This window comes from Channa argus, chromosome 5, assembly GCF_033026475.1.
Source record: "Channa argus isolate prfri chromosome 5, Channa argus male v1.0, whole genome shotgun sequence".
Lineage (NCBI taxonomy): Eukaryota > Metazoa > Chordata > Actinopteri > Anabantiformes > Channidae > Channa > Channa argus.
Genome location: NC_090201.1, coordinates 14,973,400 through 15,000,793, shown reverse-complemented (window position 1 = coordinate 15,000,793; position 27,394 = coordinate 14,973,400). Strand labels below are relative to the sequence as shown.

The 27,394-nt window shown below is 41.5% G+C and overlaps 2 protein-coding genes across 3 annotated transcripts; one reads left to right on the top strand and one right to left on the bottom strand.

The window, feature by feature from the left end:
* The first annotated feature begins 35 nt into the window (after nt 1-35).
* On the top strand, nt 36-20,232 carry LOC137127450 (rootletin-like). Of its 2 annotated transcripts, none has more exons than XM_067504436.1 (39): nt 36-783; nt 1,353-1,453; nt 1,778-2,062; nt 2,369-2,495; nt 2,578-2,720; nt 3,988-4,179; nt 4,261-4,344; nt 4,428-4,519; nt 4,649-4,814; nt 4,891-4,997; nt 5,088-5,315; nt 5,401-5,491; nt 5,585-5,671; nt 5,743-5,937; nt 6,350-6,549; nt 6,653-6,835; nt 7,197-7,341; nt 7,563-7,709; nt 8,325-8,555; nt 8,887-9,080; nt 9,156-9,283; nt 9,476-9,645; nt 9,743-9,922; nt 10,177-10,311; nt 10,388-10,531; nt 10,966-11,204; nt 11,334-11,493; nt 11,634-11,801; nt 11,894-12,317; nt 13,370-13,494; nt 13,595-13,715; nt 13,876-14,039; nt 14,469-14,684; nt 15,277-15,501; nt 15,586-15,735; nt 15,839-16,039; nt 17,328-17,459; nt 18,765-18,938; nt 19,347-20,232. In XM_067504436.1, exons 3-39 carry the CDS (start codon nt 2,006-2,008, stop codon nt 19,431-19,433), a joined length of 6,012 nt encoding a protein of 2,003 aa, XP_067360537.1. In that variant the 5' UTR covers nt 36-783; nt 1,353-1,453; nt 1,778-2,005; the 3' UTR covers nt 19,434-20,232. The 2 variants fall into 2 exon arrangements, with proteins under 2 accessions (XP_067360537.1, XP_067360536.1); XM_067504435.1 differs by having other exon boundaries at nt 13,331-13,494.
* mfap2 (microfibril associated protein 2) lies at nt 20,217-26,642 on the bottom strand. Its single transcript, XM_067504448.1, has 9 exons — nt 26,429-26,642; nt 24,673-24,732; nt 23,075-23,122; nt 22,662-22,688; nt 22,465-22,554; nt 22,311-22,352; nt 22,145-22,232; nt 21,215-21,288; nt 20,217-21,124 (listed from the first exon to the last, which is right to left on the bottom strand). The coding sequence occupies exons 1-9, from the start codon at nt 26,625-26,627 to the stop codon at nt 21,021-21,023; spliced, it is 732 nt and encodes a 243-aa protein (XP_067360549.1). The 5' UTR covers nt 26,628-26,642; the 3' UTR covers nt 20,217-21,020.
* Between the last annotated feature and the right edge of the window lie 752 nt (nt 26,643-27,394).

Genomic DNA, 27,394 nt, shown 5'->3' with positions numbered 1-27,394 from the left:
CGGTGCTGCACACGGGCTGCAGACTGGAAGTCCCTCCCCGGAAAAAGCATGGTGAAGGTTTCTAGAGGAGGCATCGCTGCTGCTAAACCCTGTGGATGGGATCTGTAATCCTAAATCCCACTCGGAGGAATGGAGGGACGGCACCGTAACGATCACTCGAGGTGAGATTATCAACCCAACAGGCGAAGTGGGTGTTTTCACAGTGAGGGCTGCAGTAAGCGCTGCACAACGTGGCCATCGCCTCAAAAAGCTTTTACGTGTAGGCAGTTTTGTTTCCAGAGCAGCACTGTGTCTGCTACTGCAACCCAAAGTCTTGATTTATCATTAGTTTAATGTTGTTGGATGCTGCGCCGTTTAATGTACAACCCTCCTCCACCTACAACAGGGACTTTTGAAAACTTAGGCCTGTCGTTTTGGGTGAATTTTTGCCTGTTAGGACAAAGGGGATGTGGATGAATCAAAGACCGTTGCCCGTAGTTCCCTTTACTGAGAGGAAGCCGCTGAAGGGTGGAAGTGTTGGCCTTATTCAGCGCAGAAATCATGGCTGTGACACTGACACTGAAACATGAAGACTGTGAATTTCAGCTGTAGTGGAAAGATGCAGCATTGAGCTGTGCTTTGGTTTGGCCGTGGTGGTGACAGACCAACAGGTGGTCAGATTCAAGGCTCTCATCCAGTGGCAGCCAGTCATCTGCTCACAGGCCAGTCGGCGGCGCAACAGATGTCAAGCATTACATGGATAAGTGACCAAAATACAGTACAAGCAAACAAAAAAAACTTGAAGTAAGGCCAATTTTAACATTATAAAAGTTCATAGACATTTTCCTAAGTTTATGATGTTTTAGGTACCACGAATGTTCTCATAAAATTGGTCATAAAATTAATATTGTTTAAGAACCAAACTTTACAGTGTTGCTAATGACTTTGCATGTAAGTGGGTGTGTTCCTGTATAACCACTATCTGAGGACACTATGGCTGTTATTTAAACGTGCAAATAGCTGCTGATTTTATGAATGAGTTTGGGTTTGGCATATATCATTTAGGAATAAGGGCAAAGTTATAATTTCAGTGAGGGTACACACAGGGATAGAAGTGTGTGTGTGTGTGTGTGTGTGTGTGTGTGTGTGTGTTAAGGCAGTGTAGGAGTCTGGTACTGACACAATGACCTTGTTGTCTTTAAATTTTATGCTTTTGTCATGTTTTAACCATCACATAGACTTGTTCTGAAGATGTAAAATGCTTCCATGTATTGAATACATAACTGGTATTTAACCCAAAAATGTTTTACAACACCACAGAGGATTAGGATTTAATTTAGCCATCGCAGTTAGCTGTTCATTTTTTTTCTCAGGACCTGCTGTAGCTGCAATGTGTCCTGGCTGTTGATTCTCAGTGGACCTGGCGCCTGTCTGGGAGTCACTTCCTATGCCACAGAAGACCCGTAGTCATAAAGTAATAAAAATATAAGTTCGTGTTGTGTAAATTAGTAAATTAATTAATTTCATGGATGTTCTCTTCATTTTCTCTGAGAAAAGACACATTTCTCAGTTATTTTGCCTGTCAATCATGCCCAGTCGAAAGTGTTTCTTTTAGTGGTTTCGTTTACAAAATGCATGCGACAATAAAAACCGAGGGTAAAAATGTTTTTCCTCGGATGAAGGTCGTTGAAGTTTTATTTCAGCTTCAGCGCGCAGTGAGAGCGTAGTGGTGGAGGAGGTCCACATCTTAAAACCTACTAATCCTGCTGTCCTCAATCTCTGCCTGTCTGAACCGGAGGAGGAGGCGACAGGACGGCCGCACTGCGCTCCTCTGCCAACAAACTTTGTCTGCTTCTGCAGCAGATCGTAACCAGCTCAGGGCTCTGAACATTTCTTCCTTATCGCTTCAGAGGGAAGCAAACCACGGTCGTTGAACTTGTGAGGACGCAGTAATTATTTTTATTTATTTTTTTACTCTGAGTTAATCCTGATTCCCGGAGGATTTTAAATATCTACGGCCACCACCATGAGCGCTACAGAAATCTCAGACACGGACTCCAACAAACTGGAGTCTGTGATACAGGTGAGGTGCGCCGGACTACATCATCCATCTCCAGTCGCTTTACAAACGTGCACTGATCTGGCATGTTGGTTTAGACTGTGTGTGCTTTTTGTGTTGGAGGACAGTGTTTTCATTATGCTCCAGTTTTACTGTGGCACCACCTGCTTTTTTGGCACCTTTCAGAAACACCCCCATTTTTCTTTTAATTGTGGACTTTTGTGTTTGCCTGCGTTTTGAGCTGTGCCTCATATTTTCTGAGGTTATTGTATTTCTCTAAAACGCAGAAAACTGAAACTGAAAGATAAACGTGTGTGTTTTGACCCCCAGAGGCTGGAGGAGAATGTTTTCTCTGAGGAGAAGAGGTTGACCGTGCGGGGCCCCTCACCTGATGCCCCCCCTACATGTCTACCAGCACGAGTACGGGAGATCGTAACAAAGAACCTCAACGATAGTTGTGAGTTGCCACAGTCTGTTTTCTTCATCACCTTAGATTTACATTTGCATAATGGATGATCTCTTCATTTTTATTCGAGCAGCAGGAGCCATGTCCTCGGTCATGTCTCTCCAGGAGGAGAACCGAGTTCTGCAGGGAGAGCTGGCAAGGCTGGAGGACCTGCTGGCTCACAGCAGGGCTGATCGAGATGAGCTTGCAATCAAGTACGGTGCAATTAGTGAGAGGGTAAGCCAAGACACCAGGGCAACAACAACAACAATAATGAGATGAGCAAAGGTCCATAAGACATCAAATATAGTAAGTTGAGACTGGTTGTTACCAACTGGATATCAACAAAACTGAACAAAATTTGACTAGTTCAGGGGGTTCTAAACATAAGTGGTCTGTGCCCCTCATATGCACTCTTTGAATAAAAAGAAATATAGCAAGACTTCAAAACTGCACCAGGTTACTGTAAATAGAAACACAGGGGTTTGATGTGTTTCCCTTTGGTTCTATTCAAATATTTTCTTGTAATTTCTTTGTCTGAGATTTTCTGGTCTCCCAGGTGATGGGGGCTGGAATGATCTGAAGTGTAATGTTACCATGGAGCCTGTCACCCAGGGCAACTGTAAACAGGGGCTCCAGTGGAGGGGAGGTGTAGTGGTATTGTTTGGACATCCCTCTAATTACTGAAGGAAGCATGCAGGTCTATGCCTGAAAACAAACTGCAAACCTGAGTAAAAATGTCCGTCAAATTTCTCTTCTTCATAGGAACTTACTCCTTTAAAAATCTGTTAATGTAAACTATAATTCAATCTAAAACAGTCTACTAGGCTGTTAAGAGTTAAACTGATTGTACAATTATACTTTTCCAAAAGGTTGGAAACTGTTGTTTTCAAAAGTCGACTGTGTATGATATAACATTATACCATGCCACATCACAGTCCACACCATCCATCCATAAATGAAGAACATTGAATTATGTTTTTCTATGTGTTTGCAATGTGTTTTTCTATGTTTTTTGGAATTATGTTATTAAGCTTCATCATAAGATCATATAAGATAAGAGATCATCATAAACTGCATCGCAGGCTATTGTAGTAAACATGCTGTTATTGGATACTCACACACAGGTGTGGACAGAGGAGGTAGTGGAGAAGCTTTTTTTTGTAGGAAAATCTCAAATTTAACTTCAGTGAAAAAACCTGTGGCTTCAGTCAATAGTCATGTATTGCCCACGAACTCTACACTTTCTTTACTGTGAAAGTGTCAATCAAATACTCCAAAACAGCAACAAATGAACTTTACAATGAGATGAATTTGTTGGCTTCTGTCAAGAATGAACTTTGAGCCTCATATACTAAGTTGGTCCTTAAAGCACCTGTAGATAAATGGCTAAATACACAGCATGTAATCAAGCTGTGTGGATTTGCGACGAGCTGCAAAATCATTTTGTGTAAAAATGAAAGGTGCACAGAGCCATGCTTCTTGTTTTTAATTAAACCCACAGCTGGAGCAGGCCTTGCGTTTTGAGACAGGAGATGGTGACTACGGTTCACCAGAGTCCCGCAGCCTAGCTCAGCAGAATGTGGATTTACGCAGGCGGCTGGATGAAGAACAAGCAGCCTACAAGCGTAAACTCACTGCGTACCAGGAGGGCCAGCAGAGGCAGGCACAGTTAGTGCAAAGGCTACAAGCAAAGGTCTGACTGATTTTCTGTTGTCTTTTGCTCAAATGTAGTTCTTAAGGCAATGTTGATGATTTTATTTTGCTGCTAATTAAGGTACTTCAGTACAAAAAGAGGTGTGGGGATCTGGAGCATATGCTCCAGGAGAAGGCCTCAGAGTTGGAGAAATTTACTCAGACTGTAAGTGATGTCCATTAACTTTTAACATTAAGGAAGACAATTTTTATCCAGACTGCCTTTAACTTTCACATTTCCTCATTTAGGGTCACAGTGAAACACCCAATGATGGGCATCAAGATGAATCAAGCAGCAACCTGGAAGATGCTCTAATTCGCCTGGAGGAGGAACAACAGAGGTGATTGCATGGGAGATGTTACGTACACTGGTCTTCTGAGCTTTTATACATCTTGATGCATCACTATTCTTTGATTTCAATAGATCTGTCAGCATCATTTGTTGTTCCCTTGTTATCTTGTTTTTTTAGGAGCAGCAGTTTGTCTGCAGTAAATGCCATGTTGAGAGAGCAGTTGGAGCAGGCCGGTTTGGCCAATGAGGCTCTCAGCCAGGACATCCGCAGGCTCACCGCTGATTGGACTAAAGCCAGGGAGGAACTGGACCAAAAGGAGTCTGACTGGAGAAGAGAAGAAGAGGTGAGAGAAAAATGCTGTAAAATTAACTAAAATGTAAAGTTGTTTCTTGTTATATTTACTTTATCCTTCATTTCAGTCTTTCCACAGTCACTTCAGCAGTGAGCACAGTCGCTTGCTGATGCTGTGGCGCCAAGTGGTCGGGTTCAGGAGGCATGTCTGTGAACTGAAGAGCGCCACAGAAAGGTTGAGATCAGCAGTTTGTAAACTACATTTTGTTTGCATCTTCAAACCTGCAGAGAGTCACAGTTTTTATTGATCTCTTTCCAATCTCAGGGACCTGTCAGACATGCGGAACGAACTAGCACGGGTGTCTCACTCTGCTCAGGTGTCCTGTGCAGGTCTGTCTGCCACGCTGCATAGCCGTGCGGGAGGAACAGCTCTGGCTCTGGAGCGTGAGAAAGCTCTGAGGGTTCAGCTGGAGCAGCAGCTTAGAGAACGAGTGGCAGAGATGATGAGCTTTCAGACCAGAATGGATGCAGAGAGAAGTGAGCTCAATGTCAGGTTGGTCACTGCAATCAACAATCTCACAGAGTTGGAAAAGTTGCTGTAAAAAGATTTTCATTGTTTTCTTTGTGTTACCATTCAGATTGTCAGATTCAGTGAGAGAGGGAGAGAGACTAAAGGGCCTTATTGAAGAGCAGAAAAAAGAAATTGCTGTACTGATGAGGAAGCTCGAGGTAAGACTGTCATAAAGGCTGTGTCGTATGCATCAGTCTTCTTTTTCCATGCGACTAATGAATCCATGTTTCTTTGTCCTGTTTTTCCTGCAGGATCAGAGCTGTAATGATGAGACTGACTTTCAGATAATGAGAGCTCATACTGAAACGCTGTTCAACACACTGCGTGACATCGCACAGGTAAAAAGTGACATGTCAACAGAATGTCATATCATTAGATTGGAGTGTCTCATTTTAAATTTATTTCATAGACCGTCTTATCAGATGGAGAGTCATCATCAGAAGCAGACCAGTGCAATTCTGAGGCTCCACTGCTGCCCTTGATTCTTGTCTCCTCACCTCATTGCTCCTCCTCCCCCTCTCGATCCTCCTCACTGGCTCCTCTCCCAGAGGCAGCACTTTTGGCTCTCTGCTCTGCAGTCACAAGCAAGACGCTCCAGTTGCAGGTGACATGTTGATTTCCTTATGATAAATGACCACACACACACACATACTTATATGTACATTTATATACACACACATGCAACCATGACTTGCTTTAGCCAGGGTTTACCATTACATTAGACATCGAACCTGCACAAATGTAAGCAAATAAGATAATTGCTTTTTTGGAAATAGTTTAGCAAGAGGGAGAGAGATGTAACAAGGTCCTCACTCAAACTTTGGACATGTCAAAATGTTATGTTTCAAAACTTAACTTAATAATAATAAATAAGTGTTAAGTTATTATTATTATTATTATTATTATTATTATTATTATTATTATTATTATTATTATAATTATTAGCATTATTATTATTGATGTATGATTGTAGCTTATTATTTCCAGCATCTTTTTTCTGTCTTGTGTTGTTGCAGGATATTAGGGGGCGTTTACTCTCCACCCAGTCTTCTTTACAGCAGTTAAAAAAGCAACTTTCAGAGTCAGAGTCAGCTAAAAGAAATGCAGAACAACAAAGCCAAGCTCTGAAGAGGGAGAGGGACACTGCTCAGAGACAGAAGGAGACAACACAGAGGGAAAAGGACCGTCTCAAGCAAGAAAGAGACACGCTGGCCAGGTTAACGGACAGTTACGTGACCTTTTAACTCTAATCCTTGAATTCTGGAAACTAGGGATTTTAACATTACACTGTTCTCCTTCACACATCATGGACATTGCAGTGAGAAGGGAAACCTGGAGAAGACTTTACAGGCAGTGCAGAGCAGCAACCAGCTCCTGAAGATGGACTGTGAGAAGCTGCAGCTGACTGTGGCATCTGTACAGCGAGAGCAAGATCATGACAGGGAGGAGAAGGAGGCTGTTATTCAGGAGAGAGACCGGGCAAAGACAGAAGTTCAGAGGATGTAAGTAGGCTGATTGAAAGTGATTAAGTGAATACAATGCAACACTAATCCACAAAATGTAGTGCAGCCAACACGCGCCGTTCACAAGGAGCCATTCAAAAGATCTGTTTTAGCAGAGCTGCCGTGACAGATCCTTAGCCAGATTATGCACAAAGTGTATACATGTCCTGCAGATTTATCAACTGTATGTGTCTTTTGTTATTGCATTTAATTCTTCAGCCACCGTGTGCATTTTATCTCATGCTGGATCCTTTCTGTGTCTGCTCTGCTTAAACAGTACACAAATATATGCCTGCTTATCTCATTAGTAACCCTGAAAGGCTTTGTCCTAATACAAAATGCATGTATTGCTTTGCCACAGGCAGAAGCAGTTGGATCAGAGTGAGAGTCGAGCCTCTGCTCAGCGCGGAGAATTGTCCGCAGTTAGGGACACTCACCAGCAGATGGAGGTTGAGAGGCAGCTGCTTGAGAGGGAGAAAGCGCAACTCTCTGAAGCTCTGGCTCGGGTAAGAAAAAGACATCTCATTTATAGTTTACTCTTGGTTTTTTGTCCATTCGGCTTATCCCGTGAGTTCAGGGTCACCACAGCGGATCATTGTCCGCATGTTGATTTGGCACAGTTTCCTGACGCAACCCTCCTCAATTTCTACCGAGCTGATTTTTGATTTTCTGTAACTTTGGTATTCATGTTGTCTGTGACCTTTGTGTAACCTGTGTTCTCCCCCAGGCTGAGAGCAGTAATGCAGAGCTCTCTCTGCTGCTTAACAAACTGCAGTCTGAGGACGCAGCGCTTAGAGACTCTCTGGCCAAAATGGGCAGCATGAATGAGAGCTTGGCCCAGGATAAAGCTGACCTTAACACCTATATTCTCCAGGTAAGAGGGGTTCTGGTTCAGCATGAATTTTTATATTTTACCTGTTCCAAACTGCGAAGCATAAATCCAAAGTTTACCATCATAAGCCTCTTTCAATGGTCTTGTTGCCTCAGTTATATATCTCTCACACTGTGGTGCAGGAAAGTAGAGCGGCCGTCCACCAAACTCGCAGTTGTTGGGTCAATCCCCGGTTCTTCCGCTCACATGTTGAAATGTCCTTGAGCAAGAAAGTGAACCCCTCGCCCAACGCTCCCAGTGAGCAGTGTCTGAGTGTGTGATTGTGAGTGTGAATGGGTGAATAAGAAGCAGAGTGAAGCGCTTTGAGTACCAATAGGTAGAAAAGCGACTTAAGTGCAGACCATTTACCATTTACTGTCTGGATTTCTCTCCTCAAAGACATTTGGTTGGCTGATGATGGATGGCTGAAGGGAAAACAAGTTCAAACTATATTTCTCTTACTTTCACAATTCTGCAAACATAGCCACTTGCTGCATAAAGTTTTAATGATTGTTAATAGACAAAAGTTGCTGGACTTAGCAATGAATATATGTTTGGATAAAGCAAAGACCTTTTTAGGAATTTGGGGTTCTCATTTTTACTTTTTGCCTCCCTAAGCTGGAGGAAGAAAAGTCCCTCTTGCAGGCTCAGAAACGGGAGGCAGAGAAGGAGAAGCTGACTATCAGAGACGAGCTGGTCCGGTTAGAGCAGGGCAGGCTGGAGCTGGACTCTGCGCGCATCACTCTGCACCAGTCGCTGCAGGACGCCGAGCTAAGTCGGGTGGGGATGGAGGCAGAGCTCCAGACTCTCAGGGCTGAGAGACTTAAGCTGCAGGAGAAAGTCACCCAGGTACATGAGAGATTATATTACATCATCATTTACAGGTTAAGTCTGCCTTTAAAACACTGTCAAATACTGTGGGGGATGCACTTTCCATTGAAAACTCTGGTTAATTTTTAGGCACATGCCTTAAAAATAGGTGATGTGACCTTTTTAAGAGAGAGTTCTTTTGCAGCTACAGTGCTGGTTTATTTATCTTTTTTGACTAAAACAACAATGGAAACTTGGAATCACAGCAACATAACCAAACACAATCACAGCATATTTTCAAATGGGTTTGTTTTCCATTTTACTCTGCACACTGTTGTCATTTTAAACATTTTTTACTCTTTGTTAACAGCTTTGTGGTGAGATGACCTCGCTTGGATCAGAATTGAGTCTTGCCAGAGGAGAGGGCCAACGAACTGAAGTGGCCTTAGAGGAGGCTGGCCGTAGTCGGGCAGAACTGGCCCGAGACAAAGCAGCTCTGGTGGTCCAGCTGACAGCATCTGAGAGAGAGAACACAATGCTGTCAGAGGAACTGGCTTCTTTCAGGTATGTGTGGCTTATCAGTGACACATACGTTTTCACGTCCATTTGTGTGTATAACTTGTGTTTTTAATCATGCAGGTCGGAGCGGGAGTCGCTGGAGACCAGTCTGTTTGAGGTCCAGCAACAACTTGTTCAGGTGGAGTCTCGGAGAGAGCAGCTGGAAACTGAGAATCAAAATCTCAGAGTTCGCTGTGAAACTTCTGCAGGTGAGCAAGTAGGACACAGCTTCTGGAAGAGAAGATGCAAAAAGCAAAGAAAGAAGAGGATTGTGAAAAAAGTTTGGAGATTGGATGACTAGGTCTCAGATGTGCTAGAAATGAAAGAGACAATCAGTGATGTAACAGAACACAAACCTAATGATTGATTTTTTGTGTGTTTTTCCTGGATGGGATTTCCAGCTGAACTGAGGCGTGTACGCTCCGACTGGGAGAATGCATTGGCCCAGGCTGAGAGGGAGAAACAGTCTCTGACTCAGACTTTAAATACTGCACAGCTAGAGGCCCAGCAGGGTTTACGGAAGGCCATCTCCGAACATCATGAGGAGGTGGAGAGACTCATCGCAGAAAAGGTCAGGCAGGTTTAGTGTTTCTGCTGTTTGTAGGCTTTTTTTTACTCTGATAACTCTTTCACCCAGGTTTTGTGCTCTTTCCTGCTTTGTTTCATAGGAAGCCCTGCATCAAAGCCTGCTGATGGATAATGAGATTGCTCTAAGGAAGCTGAAGCAGGACCTGGAGGATCAGATCCAGAGAGCACAAAGGGAAACAGAGGAATTGCAGGATGAACTGAGGAGCCTCCAGCACAACAGAGATCAAAGTCTGCTGCAGGCTGAGACTGAGAAGCAACAGGTCTCATATGACTCTAGGACTGATACATTGTGCATATCATCACTTTACAAGTGGAATCCTAATATGACAAAAAAAATCAGCATATACATTGATAAGATTTTACTTTAATTTCAGTTTTACTTTAAAAGATGGTACAAAAAGGTTATTACATGATAAAACATTTATAACATATTTCCTCAGCTACATTGTACAAACAATGGGACTTAACTTTGACAAATATGCACATACTTTTAACCAGACTTCTCTCATCCTAGGCCCTTTCTCTGAAGGAGGCAGAGAAAACCGTTTTGTCTGACAGGGTGTCCAGTCTGCAGACTGAGCTGTCAGCTGCAGCTCTGGAAGCTGAGAAGATGTCACGAGAAGCAGTTCATTACAAAGAGCAGGAGCAGGTGACTTAATCTTAATCATCTTCAGCCATATCTTAAACCAGATCAGCTAAATGTCTTTTTTCTTTTCTTCCTCTAGATCAAAGTTGGGGCTCTGTCTACTGAGCTGCTAGAACTTCGCTCTCACCTGGAGGATGCAGCCTCTGTTCATGAACGGGAACTCCAATGTCTACGAGAGACTTGTACTGACCATCGGTCACGTGCTGATGTTGCTCTCAAAGAGGTAGATGGTCATGCACCAAAGAGAACTTTGTTTAGAATTTTATGACTTTATCATAGTTTATCTTTGAGATCACCTTTCAAAGGGACTCAGTGCTTCTAATTTCCTTATTTTGATATTAGGAAATGTTTAGAAAGTTTAGTCTGTGTCTCTGCATCTGAATATGAATTATCAAACATAAAACTTGTATTATGGAATACATTTTCAACAACTGCAATAAATTATAAGAAACAATAAAAAATGTAAAATAATGCCTTAGATTGCATTGTTAATAATTGGTCTAAACAGCTCAGGATCTGAATTAAAAATCACTTCCACCTTGATATGTGATCTAATGCTTCTCTGAACTCTACTGAAAAATATATAAACATATTCAGTGTATTAACAATTGTTTGATTCTTTACATCAATTTGTAACACACGAGTTCCACCTTCCAGTTGGAGCAGTGCAGAGCTTCCCTCTTGGCAAACGAAGAGAGCAGAGACCAGCTGAGACGAGACATGCTGGGCCTCGAGCGCCGTTTCAACCAGAGTCAGGATACAGTAGAAAACTACAGACGAGAGGGCGCAGAGCTGCGACGCAGTCTTGCTGATGTCACTAAGGAGAGAGACACTCTCAGCCAATCAAACACCCAATTAAGAGGAACACTTCAAAATGCAGAAACTGAGAGAATCAGGTAAACACTGCAGAATGGGAAAGACCCTCAGTAATACATAAGAAAGCCACAGGCACAATAAAATGGTGTGTGTGTGTGTGTGTGTGTGTGTGTGTGTGTGTGTGTGTGTGTGTGTTTTGGTTTTGTCAGTGTAAAACGACAGTGCGAGGAGAAGGAGCAGCAGCTGGCTGTGCTGAAGGAGAATTTCTCGTCCGCTCAGAAGGAAGTAACAGAGCTGCGTAGCTGCCTGAGAGAAGTTGAAAGGTCACGACTTGAAGCTCGGCGAGAGCTCCAGGAGCTTCGCAGACAGGTGAGATGCTGTCAAGTCTTTTTCACACCTCTGTGACATGCAAGATGTCTTAATTGTTCGTTGGGAAACAAACAATTTTAAGAAGGTTTTGAGGTTTTTACAATGACAGTGCAGTGACCTTGTGTTTTTCTGGGCTCCAGCTGAAGGTTCTGGATGGAGAGAAGGAGCAGACAGGGAGGGAGGTGGCAGAGCTGCAGTGTCGCCTGTCGTTGGAGGAGCAAAGAGAAGAAGAGAGAGGGAAAGAGGTTTTCACTCTCAAACAGAAATTAAGTGAAGCTGAAATGGTTCGAGATTCCCTTAAAAAAGAGGTGAGGGGAGAGAGGCGGAATTTATAAGCTCTTGTCAAGTTTTCTCTTTTAGTGTGTCATGATTTTTTTTTTCTTTTGATTATTCATGGTAGCTTTCCCTGGTTCAAAAGCGTCTAATGGAGTCTGAGTTGAGCTGGCGGGTCTGTGAGAGAGAACTCAAAGCTCAGCTGCAAGAGGCACGTGGCTGTGAGAAGAAGCTACAGGACGAAGCCAAGAACTTGTCACTACGTGCTCAGGCAGCTCAGGACTCTGCCACCCAGTCCAGCCTGCAGCTGAGCGAGGCTCAGGGCCGACTGGCCGCTACAGAAACAGAGCTGGTTCGAGCTGAAGTGGGGAGGAGGGAGCTAGAGTTTCGTCTGAGCAGCCTCCAGTCGGCACTGACGCGAACACTGGGCATTGGAGCGGGCGGCAGAGGTAGCAGGGGAAGGAGTCCCGGGGGGAGCTCTGCATCCCCTGGCGCCATGTCACGTCATCACAGTATCTCACCCCTGCGCTCCTCGCTGTCGCCTCCAAAAGGTAAGAGTGAAACATGCAGAATTATCTCTGAACTTGTATTAATTAAATCAGAATTTGCTTTTTTTTATTGTTTTAATATTTATTCAGATCCCATTGGTTTGTTACCTTGGAAACATCATTTTAAAATGTATTAAAGAATAGATCTGTAATATATCTATCTATCTATCTATATTAGAGAGAGAGAGAGAGAGAAAGAGAGAGATAGGGGCAGCAAAAGGCTGGGAATGGAGCTTTTGATTACTAGTTAGGTTAATAGCCAACAGGTCAGTAACATGACTGGGTATAACAGGAGCATTTCAGAGAGGCAGAGCCTCTTGAAAGTAAAGATCGGCAGAGGTTCACCAATCTGCAACAAACTGCATCTAAACATTGTGGGACTATTTAAAAAAAAATGTTCCTCAACATAAAATTGCAAAGACTCTGAAGATCCCACCACCTACAGTATATAATATCATTCAGAGAATCAGGAGGAATCTCTGTGGGAAGGGACAAGGCCGAAGCTCAAAACTGGATGTGCGTGATCTTTGGGCATTAAAAACGGGCATGATTCTCTACTGGACATCACTGAATGGGCTCAGGAACACTTCCTGAAATCACAGCCTGTGCAATCCACAAATGTTAGTTAAAGCTGTATCATGCATAGAAGCCATACCTGAGCACGATACAGAAACCATGTGTGCCATGTTCTCTGGGCCAAAGCTCATTTAAAATTGTCTGAGGCAAAACTGAAAACTGTTCTGTGGTCAAATGAATCAAAACAAGAAAATCTCATCGTTATTTAAATGTCTATGGTGTCATAATAATGAAATAATGCATTTTTATTTACAGACCAGTCATAAAGTATTTTTTATTCTAACCTTTTGAGAAATTGGACTACTTGAATTGACTATTTCAGAGAAAACTTTCTATTATAGTCTTTGGCTTATAGTACTTTGCATGAGATGTCCTTTCCTTAAGATGTTCCATTACAAAAAAAACACCTTACTGCAACTTGTTATATTTTATTTATACAGAATTTCAAGTAAGCACCCCTGACAATACTTTGGGCTCAGGGGCCATGTCTCCTGACAGAGGGGATACGCCGCTGCCTCTGCCTCAGCCAGAACTGGACCCTGAGACTCTTCGAAGTGGCCTCAGAGACTTTCTCCAGGAGCTGCGTGATGCACAGAAGGAGCGGGTAAAAGACCATCAAGGCCTTAAAAGATGCTACAAAGTAAATAATGATAACAGTTCGAGGATACATTTCTGTTTATATGGTTTACATCCGTTTTTTGAAGGACGATGCCCGATGCCATCTGGCTGCTGTGCAGCGGGAGGTCGAGGAACTGACGCAGGACAGAGAGTCTGCACAGAGTCGTCTCACTCAGTTACAAAACACTTTGCAGGAATATCAAGAAGGTTATACAATTTTATGTTTTTTTTCCAAAGACTAAGTAGATGGATTGATTGACTTACAGTATGTAGACCTTTACTTGAAACTGAACTACAGGTAAAAAACACTATACTTAATTTCCTGTGTGTCCTTGTAGTAATGTGTGTTAATGTGTGTGACTTTTAGGAAGACGTGGTCTGGACGAGCGTCTGACCACCACTCAGATTCTGCTCCAGCAGGAAGAGGAGGCGGTGAGGAGAGTAGAAAGAGAGAGGAGAGCTCTCACCGACAGGGTGAAGGATTTGGAACGAGCGCTGCAGGCTTCTGAGGCAGATAAGAAACACACACAGGTACACAAAAGTTTGTGCTTCTAGTACATGAATGTGTTTTTGTATAGTGACTCATTCAGGTCTTACCACTGTTCTGTAGTGACCACCGTATGGCTGCACTAAACAATGAAGTGCTGCCATCTAGAAGCACAAGCGGTCAGTGAACATAACAACAACAGATGCCACGTGCTCACAGTATTACAATTCCTGTGGTGTCTCATGTCAGCTCTCCATATGTCTGTTTTTAATGCCAGTACCTATGAACATAATTCACCATTTGCATAACAGGAGGAGCAGGGACCCAAAGTCAGAAGGAAAATCAGCTTAGGGCTGAACTTTTTATGGACTGAATCTTTTTAGTCTGGGACTAAAAGCACAACAATATATCTGCCCTCTAACTGTTCACCAGCTGGGCTTAAAAGTTACCCCTTTCCTCCCTTTCTCCTGCAGGATGAGTTAAACAAGCAGCGTGCTGCTGAGATGCGTCTGGAGGCAGAGAGGAGGCGTCTGCGGGAGGCGCTGGAGGCAGCTGAAGCCCGAGCCACCAGGGTGGAGTTGGGGAGGCGCAGTCTGGAGGGGGAGCTGCAAAGACTCAAGCTGAGTCTAGGAGACCAGGAGGCTGAGAGCCAGGCCTCCCAAGAGCGCTATGACACTCTACTCAAACAGGTGTAACAACCTCATCGAGGCTAAATATGTGATATCAATTATGTCCCCAAAAACTGATAAGGGTCGGTCATGCTTTATTTTACAGGTCGGTAAGGAAGCCTGTCACACAGAATTATTAACCTTTTTTCATGTGGCACAATTCCAAATTAATAAATTCAAATTAATCACCAGTTTGACCTAAAAGCCTTTTTAGTGCACAGCAGGTCAGCTGAACTCACAACACTATGAAAAATGAGGAATAACGTTCCTAAATAAAGATTTTAAATAATATTTACACTGCACAGTTCATGCAGGATTTCTTTTTGCTAAACCCTTTGAGATAAAGCTGACAGCCTGCAAAGGCAAACCTTAATCATGTCGGTTCAAATCCTTTGTGATGGACATGATTGTAAACAAATTATAAAAATCAAAAGATTTGACCTAACCTTGAAAAATATGCAAAAAACATAGACATTTTTTTGCTGTATTCTTCATCCCTAAACTTTAAAATAGAGACATTTCCAACCCCGAATTCCCCTGGCTACAATAAAGAAAACATTTCTTTCTCACAGCTTGTTGAGTTGCACAGTGATTTGATTTCTACAAACTGCAGGTGGCAGAAGGAGAAGCCCGTGTGTCTGTGCTACAGAGAGAGGTGGAGATGCTGAGCCAGGCTCTGCTCAAAGCTCAAGAAGGTGAATCTTTACTCAAAGACAAGACAACTTCCCTCAATCAGAGCCTCCAGGAGGCAACGTCTGCCCGCAGCAGCACACACACTCGTCTGGCTGCTCTGCAGAAGACACTGACTGTCGCGGAACAGGACAAAATGCTTCAACAGGTGAGCAAAACAAAAGAAAACAGAGCCCCCAACACATTGGATAAAAAGCGAATGTTTATATGTTGAATAATCTCTGCTTCTAAGGAACGAATGGATGAAGCCCGGGCATCATTAGCTGAAGCAAAGAGAAATGTGGCCGCCCTCACTGAGCGTGTACAGGTCCTGCAGAGTGAGCTGAAGCAGAGCGAGCTGAGACGAGAGGAGATGGAGACTGAGCTCAACAACATTCAAGAGGTGAAATAAATATCTCTCCTCCACTGCTACTTCAGGTGTATCTCAGGTATAATTGCCTCTTGCCTGATGTCTTTGCATGCGGTCTGCATCTTCCCTCTGTCAGGCTCTGCGTCTGCGCTCAGCTGCTCTTCAGGAGGCTCAGCGCAGTGCTCAGATGGCTCACACAGAGAGATCCACTGTGGAGGAGCGGCTGCGTGCGCTGCAGCGAGCAGTTGCCATGCTTGAGACTGAGAAAAAAGACGCTGAGAGACAGGCTGTGAGGCTGGAGAAAGACAAGAATGCACTGAGGAACACACTCGATAAGGTCAGCACTGTATTCACACAGGCTTTTGTGATTTGAAAAATCCATGAACAAATCTTTGAGAGTAGGCTCAAACTGAATTCTCCACTGTTAGATATGACAACTTTTCAAATGAATGGATACAGGAAATCTTGATTTTTACCTGATTATGTATGACAGTGCTGAAGCTGGGTAATTTGTAGTGTGGGGAAAAAAAAGAGTCCCTCCAGGAATTTGTGATGTTGTGATCATGACAATTAAATCGACCAGGCCCCCGTGTGAATTCTGTGCACCCTTGCAATTAAAAGGTCATAAAAATTGTTCATTATACTTTTGTAGAAAAGCAGTCATTAAATCATGGATCTGCAGTCTTCATAAAAATGTTTATGAAATCCTGGAGGGACTGAGAAAATCTCATGTTGAAGAAAAAAACACCTGATTCATGTCATAGGATGTTGGTTTACAAATAGATCTGTAACAATTCAATTTGTTAATTGCCATAAAATTAATCAGTAAATATTTTAGATATTGTTCCATGATTATTCTGTATCCTCTGAAATAGTAAACTGCATATCATCAATAAAAGTAATGGTTTACTATTATATTCAACTTTATGATTTTTGAAATTAGAGTCCTAAATGGTTGGGTGGAGGTGACATCCATCCTCCGCAGGGAATTATCTGTCTTGTTAGAAGTGCTACAAAATGTTGTTACACTTTAAATAGTAAATGATAAAGTTTAATTGTAGTAAATGTAATTCTGATTATGTATATCTCTTTACTTCAGCCCTAAATTTAGTTAGTTCTTCTTGTACTGAATGTTCTGCGGGAGCATTCACGGTAATATCAAAAATGTTATTATTATCACCTTCTTATTCTGACTTCCCTCTTACGTACGTTATTTGGCTCCTAACTACTTCGGCATACTTACAGCTAGAAATGCTGTTCAAACTTCTAAATATAGGACATTTTTGTAGCTTTTTAATGTATCTTATACTTCTAACGATTTGTATACTTTTTTACTTTTTGAAGTTATTGCATCATTGATTGCCTTTGAAGTTTTGTTGCCATAACATTTTTAAGGCTAACTGGCAAAGTGAGTTTTGGTTTTGAATTGTTAATTTGACGGCAAAAAAGTAGGCTTTAGGAAATGATAACAAGCATTTTTCACTGTTCTGTCATTTTATTAAGAAAATAATTAATTGACAAATTGTCGGAAAAATCTCTAATGAAATGAACAGCATGAGAAAAACTGTGTCCCAAGGGCTCTCACTCATCGTTGGTTACATTTCTATGAATACACCTTTTGTTAGGTTGAACGTCAGAAGCTGAAGAGTGAGGAAGGCAGCATGCGGCTGTCTGCAGAGAAAAGCCGCTTGGATCGGTCTCTAAACAACACTGAACAGGAGCTACAGGAAGCACAGCAGCAGATACTGATGCTGCAGGTGGGGTCCACTAAGAGATTTATCATGAATCAATCTGCCTTTAAGATACTGAGTATAACAAACATTAAAACCCTTTATAAGTGCTGTTGAATGGTAGCAATCTGACTTGATACAGTTTACTCAGCTGTTTATTCATACCTCTGCTGGAGGTACAGGTGAAGGGAACAGCCGAAAGCAAAAGAAGAATATAAAATAAATGAATTCATGCTTCACTTAATATTAACCCTAAAAAGCCTCCAGTTAAAAGTGAGTTTTCACTAGGAGACACTCTGCCTTTGTTTAATGAGGAATTTTGTTTGCTCGAGAAAATGGTTTAACGGGACAAACTGCAAGGGCTGCTTGTGGTTTAATGTTACGTCTGAAAAATAGCTAACTGACTGGTCAATCACCTGGAGACAGTGAATGAATTAAAAAGATTATAAAATTGCTGTAAATGCAAGTGTCTATTGAGTTCAGTGTAACTTAAAACTAACCTGGTTTCTACAACTCTGGATACATCTGCTTCTTATTAGACATCGAAAATCAGCAGTCAGAAGTTCTTTTGCTCTTATTCATTTCTGCACCACACATTTTTGTTACAGTTTGATTGTACAGAGAATGGCACTTTGCATAGACAACATAACAAAACTTTCTGCCAAAGCAGTTATAGATTTCTGCATTTATGTATTTTTGTTACCACAGAGATGCTATAAACAACCAAATAAATAAAGCTACAGTGGGTTTTATAAGAATTCAGAAATGGTGATTATGGTTGTTTATTCCAGGCTGACTTACATCTCAGACATTACATCTCCTAATTCAATAAAACATTTCTCAGGCTGTAGAAGTATTCAGCTAGAATACTTTCCAAACCCCAAAACATTAGTTTACCAGTATGAGTTTAACTCTGTGACATTTATATAACCTCAGAGGGTTACACAAGAAAAGTGAGATAACCGGTCTGTGGTGTACAAGTAAAGTTAAAACCACTGACCATGAGGGGAAATTAACATTAACATTGCTGAATGTTAGAAACACACATGTTGGAGGTTTAGGTGATTATAAATATTTTTTTTTTCTGTGGAGGTTTCAGATTTCAATGTATAAAAAGTCAAAAGTAATATTTATTTATTTATTTATTTATTTATTTATATCTTGTAAACCCCCCCCCCCCCCCCTCCCCCGGGTAGTTAGTTGTTCAGGGTTGTTATGAAGAACTGATCTCCCAGCCAAACTGTCTATTGTTACAGGACTCTGTGTCCTGTTAGACCTTCACATTTTGGTCTCTTCCAACTGTATGAATGCAAGCATGTGTTTTATGAGTAGACTCAGTTGGCTGAGATGGAGCAGTCAAATGGCCTATGTGAGAGTCTGGTGAGGCAGCGTGATGAGGCTCAGCGGGAGGCGGAGAGACTGAGGACCAGCTTCAGGGACATCGAGCGAACTCTGGGGACCAGAGAGCGAGCTCACAGACACAGAGTCAAAGGCCTGGAGGAGCAGGTAGACACATCCTGTTGTAGCAAATATGATATGCAGGTTTGACGACTTAAACTTTTAATTCCCTGGTGAATCTGTTTGTGCACCCAGCCTTTTTTAAGAAGTGAAATCCAACAGGCCATAGACAGCATATACGTTTATATAGTTGTTGCTATAACCAAGTCGATATGTTTACATGTGATCATCCAGTACTAGGTTGAAAATGAGGCAGCTTGTCTCATTTCAAACCTGCTCATTGTGCAGTCATCAGGAGGATCACATACAACTATAAATTATGCTAAAACACAAAAACCGACATTCTGTTCTTCTGTTACCTGCAGGCACCTGTGAAAGAACCTTGTACAAAGGTTTATGTTTTTAGCAATGTCACCTCTTGCATAGTGTAAAATGTTGTTTTCTCAACAACTGCAGGTGTCCACCCTGAAAGAGCAGCTGCAGCAGGAGATGAAACGGCGGCAACCCTCTCTTCCATCGCCGTTTGTGTCGGCAGGGAACTGAGATGCATCTTATACCACAATGTACCAGCACAACAAACAAAACAACAAACAAATCCAGGGAAATAGCACTTGTCATGAATGTGTGAAAGCAATATTTACCCACAGAAACGTTACTAAAATTGGTGGCACACTAACTACTACTGTTTAAAATGTTCTATTTTCTGACACTGAACTGAACACTACTGTCATTTTTATGTTGTATTTGATTATTTGTACAGTAAACAACACTGTTCAGCACTCGCAACAGGTGACAGAAACCAGCAGTGGGATTCAGCTGCAGCAGCTGCAGATTATTGGCAACCATCTTGATCCTTGCTCAACATCTTCCCAAACTTCCCGTTCTTATTCAAGACGAAACCCAAACCACCGCAAGATTCTCTTCCAGACAGAATCTGGACGTAGGGCAAGGAATGAAAATCTGCAAAGTTTTGCAGTTTGGCCTCCATTTCCCACAATCATATTAACAGCATAGGACAGAAAAAGATGGAAGAAAGGTCTTCAGTGTGTATGAGCGCCAGGAAACAAATGAACTTAGCATAATCAAGGAACTGCACTGTAAACGGACACAGATTTTAGTGATTATGGGAATAGACGTTATCGTACAATTGAAAAAGGACCAGGTCACTAATATGATAGTACACTTAACTTTTTGTGTTTTTGGTAGTTAATACTAGTTTTATTAGGTGCATATACATTTCACTTGTTGTATTGAATTGTATAAAGCCTGATGAATAATAACAGCAATATGACTTGTATAAGCTTGGGTTTGCAGGAGAATAAACTCAGAGTTTGCACCATAATTCATGTCTTTTATAAATACCTTTCAGCACATGGAGCGGCAGCCTCAGATCACGTTACAGCGATGAAAGATATTTGACTCAATCACACACTGAACAGCTGTAGTAAAAAAACAACAACTTTTTTTAAAATTTTTTCTCAATCTTTATAGTGACAGTTTTACAAAGCAGTAGTACAGAGGCAGTTTGTAAAACACATTTTCAGAGCACTTGTTGCCACTGGAATATATTTATATAAGCTTGCTGCATGGTTGCTAAGCCCAAATCCAGCTGGCAGTAGTACAAAAACTGAGGTCACTCACCACCTGTTTCTTCACACATCTCATGATCTTCACTGATGACGTCTGGAGATTAGCTGTCAGTGGTCACCATTGATGATCTAATCATCCTGACAATGACTGCTTTTCAACACAAGTACAGTAACATGAAGCTGGAGATTAATATGAAACAATATGCAAAAAAATAGATAAAAATGATGTTCCACAGTTTTATGTGCATCTCTAAAAGTTACATTATTATAGCACCAGTGTGATGATTTTATAGCACCAGTGGCTTACACAATCATCATTGTACTTCGAGTATGTTAATCCATACACACATTGTCTACAGGGCAGACATACATGTGGAAAAATAAAGGTAAACGGTATTGAAACAAAAATTCATCAAATGCAAGAGTAATGAGTCGTACAGGAAGCATCAGAGGGAAAAGAAGGAAAATGTTAGAGGATGTGGACAAGTTTAAGAAAAGCGGCAGTATGTGGGCAGGTAGTGTCCCTGATCTCAGCACTCAATCAGCAGCCACCACAGCTCTTTCCACAGCTTCCTCCTAGTGATCCACACTGTCCACTCAGCGCTGCCACGCCACAGCGAGAGAACTGATCACGACACAGGTCCGCTGCACACGGACAGAGAAGAGACTGGAATGAGTAACGAATGTCCATGTACGAACTAACACAGACTCAAACCCACGGCACACAGAACTCACCCCTGAGCAGCTCGTCATGTGCACACACAGTCCTCACACAAATCTCCTTGTTGATGACGTACACCCTTCGCAAACTAAATTAAAACACATGTAGAGGTCACAGATGAGGTGACGCCAGTTAAAAGAACATATTCTACAGTTTTTCTAATATCCCAAAATCCACTACATCCTTCTAAAATGCACTTCCTTTGTTATCAAAGGTTGATATAGTATATGATATATGCCATAGGGCTTCGTAGCTCTCTAAAGACTATTAAAAACACATCAGTGAACAACACATTTGCATTGGGTGACATGTTCCTCTGCAGCAAAAATCGTTTAGAGAAAACTACAGGGCCCAGATGCTTTACGCAAAAGTTGAGATTTCTTTAAAAATAAAACTTTATACTTGTGATGTGTTTTTAAATATTTACAGATTCACTAAGAAGAATAACAGGGCATTGTGAAATGTTGGGTCATTTCATGGAATCTCTTGACTCTTCAGGATCACGTTAAGACTGGATACACCCATGCCACCCTACACCCATACCTAAACATTTATATTTTCATCTGCTCTGTAGAAACATAAAACCTCAATCCTCTTGTAGCCCAATGATGTATTTGTAGCCACATTTATGCACTGAAGGTCCAAAACCTTTATATTCACTGGTAATTACCCCAGACTTAAACTAAATCTCATGCCTTGTTCATGAGAACATTATACCAAATAATAAGGGAAATACTGGACATTCGTTTTGCCTGTTTGTAGTTTTACACTTCCATCTGGCACAAGTTGTTTTCATCGGCTGAAAAGGAGCATTGTGTACTTACTGACAGCGTGTTTGCTTGTCCTACAAATTCCAGAGAGTTTTTTACTTGTGTAAAAAATCAACGACTGTGTGTATTGTGCGTCAAACTGTTAATTTTAAAGTCAATTTGGGTGCAAATTACCTGTAGAAGCAGAGGCTGTTGAGGCACTGCTTGCATGGTTTGTGAACCGAGTAGAGTCTGGTGCAGGGATACTGCTCCTCTCTGCAATCTGGAAATGCACAAAAAATGATTTCTCCTCTCACACTAAACAACTGATTACCTGTTCATATCTCTGCAGGTTTCTTACCAAGAGGGCCGGGCTCTGTGGGCTCCGTCTCCAAATTGGATTCTAACATCCACACAGAAAAAAGTGAAATAAGTGACTGACACAGTACAAGCCAAGTCAATTTATGACACAAGGAAAATGTGGGTCTAACAGGGGCAGAACTCAGCAGATATACCTGGCTTTCCTGGACGGACCACTGGCTGGAGTTGAACCTGCTGCTGGAAGGTTCCAGGAAAAGGATCGGAATTTTCAGACTCTGGACTCTCTAAAAAAAAAAAAGACAAGAATCATTTTTTGTTCAATAAGCTGGAATTTAGACATAGTATTTGTACAATATCAATAAAAATTTGTATGAACCTGAAAATGTTTTACCTGGAAAATAATCTGGCCCATAATCCTCTGAGAACCCCCCCCAAAAAAACAGAGAAAAAGAAAAGGTTTCATGAAATCAACACAGTGTGTACCCCCCTAAACACAGACACAAAAAGCTCCGCTCCCTATAAAATAAACCACCTGAGTGCCAAAGCTGAATAAAACAAGTAGCTCGTGAGGGTGTAATCCACGACTTCATATGCAAGACATTTACAAATAACATGCACAATGGTATTTACACTGTGACAGTTGCTATGCAGGTGGTAAACAACAATAGGCGGAGCAGAGAGAACTCCTCGAGGCTAGGTGACACATCAGAGGACAATGAGAAATCGACAACAGATGTAGAGAGCTCTGATATAAACTGATACTGTGCTGAACAAATCCAGCCGTTATTCTTTAAATGAACTCACCCAAAAAAAGAGATGGTTCCTGGTACTGGGCTTGGGCAAGCAGCAGAACTGTTGACATTTTAGAGAAATAAACTAATCACAAAGAGGATGTGATGAGTGAAATGCAGACGTGGAAATACAGCACGGTCTCTCAAAGACTGTTTCAGGTGATTTGTAAACTCTGCAGTACCATTTTGTTATTGTAAAATTCTAAGACCTTTTTTAGGGCATTGATCACAAACAGCTCTGAACACACAGAGTTGCAGACCAACATAAGTTTTACAACAAGTCTATGTAACAAACAAAAAAACAAAGTTGAGTTGATAAGAAATAAAATGCATTCTTACTCAGTCAGATTTATACTCTTACTCATACTTTTTAAATCATGCCATCATTATTATTTATAGATACAGACATTACACAACAACAAGTTCATTCTGTTCTAGGCAACAGTTGTTGTAAAACAGACTATGCAAACTTTCTTAAACAGGTATCATGTTCAAAAGAATCAAGTTGGAAAAGTGTCACTTACACATCTATTATCTATTTTCACGTTAGTTTGAAAACCTTTTCTAACATTATTAACATTAGCCATCATAAACTACTTGTGAAGCAAAGCTGCAGAGGAGAAACCACTGAGTAGTATATGCTGAGTGAGGGTGTGTTTTACAGATTCAGCTCCTCATGATGGTGTGAGGAAGAATGTGATGGTTGTTTCAAAAATCAAATGGGACCTTGGTGTCATGTTTGCTTTAAACCTCTTCTGGCACAAATGGTTAAACTGGGGAGGTCCAATAAAACCAATTTTCTGAACCAGTGTTTGGGCCTGAACAATTTTCAGCCAACTGTGGAATATTGTTTGTTATTGCACGAGAGATTTTCAGTTTTTCTTTCTTTTTTTCTTTTTCTTTTTTTTTCACTTTTTGGGGGGGGATTGCAGTCTTCTTTCTGGTTTAAAGTGGGTGGGACGCAGTTGGAAAAAAGGTGATGTCATACATTTCTGTGCACCACTCTGGAGTTAGCGAGATGTGAATCAAGACATGACAACAGCTGTTTGGTTCCTTCTTTTTGTTCTCAGGCCACACCTTTGCATGTTAAACTCATAATATAAACCAAATTATTGTTTTTACTAAACAATTTTTTTTTACAGTAGTAGGATGTTTTGGAAAATATATAATTTGCTTGTTCCCCAGAGATAGCCAACAGTGAGACCACCCTTGTGTCTTTACGCTACAACCATTAGCTAATTAGCTTAGCACAAAGACTCTGTTGGTTTCCTTAAAATAACCCCACTGTGCCCACAATTTGTTTCTTTCACTTTGGTCTTTATACGAATTTTAAACCATGACCATAACCATAACCATAAACCATGTAATCTAGTAAATTGTAGGGCCAGTGTTACCTGTGGACGGTGTAAGACCAGCTGTTTCCTTGCTTCCAGTCTTTATGCTAAGCTAAACTATACAGTTGTCACTTGAACTTCACATTTAAAGTACATACATGGGAATTTGTATCAGTGTTTCTTTGTTTTATTTCTCTACATTTAGTTATGAAAACCTAATGTATTTGGGACTAGGGCCGTGTTTTGAGGGGCTGATGGAGGAGTTTGGTGCCGTTACCTGGTATGCAGAGTAGTAGAAGGACTCTCATGGTCTCTGGGAGGTAGACTGACTTCAACACTGCAGAGCAGCAGAGTACCAACGGTCAGCACAGACCAACATGAGGCTATTAAACTGCTTGCTTCTGGATACTGCTTTGTTCTCCTGTGCTCTCTTCTGCACTGTCCCCCTGCCCTCCATCACCTTTCCAACTTCCCGCTGGCTCTCCCCCTCTATCTGTCCTCCCTCACCCGTTTTCCTCCTCCCCTCTCCACTGGCCCCACACATGAAAAAAGGGGGGAAAAATTGTGGTGGGTCTGTACTAAGAGCAATCTCTGTTTTCCTACTAGCAGACGGTCTCGAGGCAGCATTCCAGGAAAAGAAACAGAGGACCCCTCACCCCCACCCCACTCTCCCACTTCTATTCATCCCTCCTCCCTCTCCTGTCTGTCTCTACATCTTTCATTTCCCTTCTGTCGCTCTCACTGGTCATTTCCTTTAAACCCTCACTCCTCCTCTTTCCCCTCTGTCTTTCTTCCTCACTCTACAAAGCAAAGGAGCCATTCAGGTTGAGTCAAAATGACATGTGGACAGAAAAGTGTGAACACTGACCACATCACCAACCAGGGAACCAGGTTGTCAATGAGAGTCAGTGTGAAAGTTGAACATACAGTAAAACCCATTATCTTAGCTTCCTGCAGCACTGATTAAACTTCTTTTCCACTTTGTGGAAAGTATGAATACTCCTCCTCAGCTGCAGCACTGTAGGCCACTTCCAACACACAACATGAGGCTGTTAATTTGAGCTTTTTGCATGTTCTGCAGTGTGGAATCTATAGTTTACTCTGTGCACAGGCCACACTGCACACAAAATATGATTAAAAACACTGTTTGCACAAATTCTGTATTGTATCAATAGATCTGAGAGTGAGTCTGTGTGTGTGTTTGTGTACCAGCATAACACACACACACACATTCTTCATGTGCATCACAGTGGCGATCGGAAACCATATGTTTTCACAGCAAACATCTGGGAGCGATTAGCCCCCCTCTTCTTACTTAGTCCTTCCCTTCCTAGCTAGAGACCCCATCTATCCCCCACCTACACACACACACTCTCTGTCTCACACACATACACACACTACACACACACACTTGTAAGGCCATTAAACTGAGGACATTCATTGACATAATGCATTCTTTAGACCCTTAACCTAACTCTAACCATCCCAACTAAATGCCTAACTCTAACCTAATTCTAACCCTAACTATAACACACACACACACAATTTGAAGACAGAAACAGGAGGTTACACTGCCATCACCCAATTTGACACATATGACATATAAATGCCCAACTATCAAAACTCATCCTCCCATGTGTCCTCATCGACCCCAACCCTCTGGAAACAACAGAGTTCTTGTTTGTTTAGTTTTCCCTCTTGGCACCCTCTCTCTATTGTAGTTCAATTGCTGCAGGCTGTAAAGTCCCTCCTCCTCCCCAGTGAAAACACAGCACCACATGTCAGCTCCCACCAGCCTCTAACATTTATTATTCAGTCTACATTAATGGATGATGATAAACGCATGATGCTTATATCGACCTAAAACATAGAAAAAAGTTACACTATCACCTCACATCTTCCCATTTTCCTCCACTCCACATAAACTCACGTTAAGCCTTGTTAACAACTTGACTCTACAAATGCACAAACAAAAGTCCATTTAAGGCAACAAGTGCAGAGTTTTATATTCTGACCTTTCCTGAAGGTCTTACCTGACTTTGTCTCACTTTGCTCCGACTGTCCTCTGCTCTCTTGCGTCCTGTGAGTGCAGGACGAGCTCGCAGCGCCACATTGTACCACCCCGCATCTGTAGTCTCCTCCTCTGTCCCAGCCCCCAGCCCCCCCCGGAGCCCAGTCCCGGCAAAAGAACCTATCAGATACATGAAAGTGCTGTGTCACCATTGCAGCCATGTTGCTCACCGTTGCTAGGTTACCAAGTTGACCAACGTAAAAATTAATATTTATATAACTCTGTGTTAAAGATTTGAAATTAATAGACTGTTTCACAGACTTTCAAATCCAATCACGTGGGTCACATGTTTATTATGTAAACAGAAGGACTGTGTGATTGAATTATTGATTTAATTTTTCTGTGTGTCATGTAAATTTCTTCAAAATAACATACTATTATCAGTGCTTTACTTCTACAGCTAGACAGTAACTAGCTCCTTCAATTATCTGCTACAATATCAAAGTAGAGCCATATTAGGCTTAAACTTACTTGGTTAAAGTTATGTAACTTAAACTTAAATCATATCTATGACAGTGTAAATATTGATAATATTATGAAAAACAGGACTCCAGTCTTACATATATATATACATATATATATATATTATTAATTACAATAGGATAAACTATCAGCAAAAGGCTTTAAAAAATAATCTGGTTTTTGCTTGTAATTTTTTTTTAATCACAATACACCCACTCCAGCAAAATCAGGAATTGGCTAAAAATAGAATCTACTAAACATCACTTTAAACACATAGTGAATATAAACAATTAGACCTGTTAAAGAGCTGCTGTATTAGATTGTGCATGTCATTTTTACATCTTTCTTTGTATTGACACAAATATTGTATCGTATATCGTAACATACACTTCCCATTTTAACAAATGTAATATTCCACACAAATACTACACGAAAATGCAACAACCTGGATAAAAACATAATACTT

What these genes read in the sequence shown, in the direction of transcription:
- LOC137127450 (XM_067504435.1), top strand. Translation starts at nt 2,006, where the DNA reads ATGAGCGCTACAGAAATCTCAGACACGGACTCCAACAAACTGGAGTCT. An exon ending in TGCAGGAGAAAGTCACCCAG is followed by an intron (nt 8,556 to 8,886) that starts GTACATGAGAGA and finishes CTTTGTTAACAG; the next exon opens with CTTTGTGGTGAGATGACCTC. An exon ending in TCGCTGTGAAACTTCTGCAG is followed by an intron (nt 9,284 to 9,475) that starts GTGAGCAAGTAG and finishes TGGGATTTCCAG; the next exon opens with CTGAACTGAGGCGTGTACGC.
- mfap2 (XM_067504448.1), bottom strand. Translation starts at nt 26,627, where the DNA reads ATGGCTGCAATGGTGACACAGCACTTTCATGTATCTGATAGGTTCTTT. An exon ending in GGAACCATCTCTTTTTTTGG is followed by an intron (nt 22,689 to 23,074) that starts GTGAGTTCATTT and finishes GGGGGTTCTCAG; the next exon opens with AGGATTATGGGCCAGATTAT. An exon ending in AACAGCCTCTGCTTCTACAG is followed by an intron (nt 21,289 to 22,144) that starts GTAATTTGCACC and finishes GTTTTAATTTAG; the next exon opens with TTTGCGAAGGGTGTACGTCA.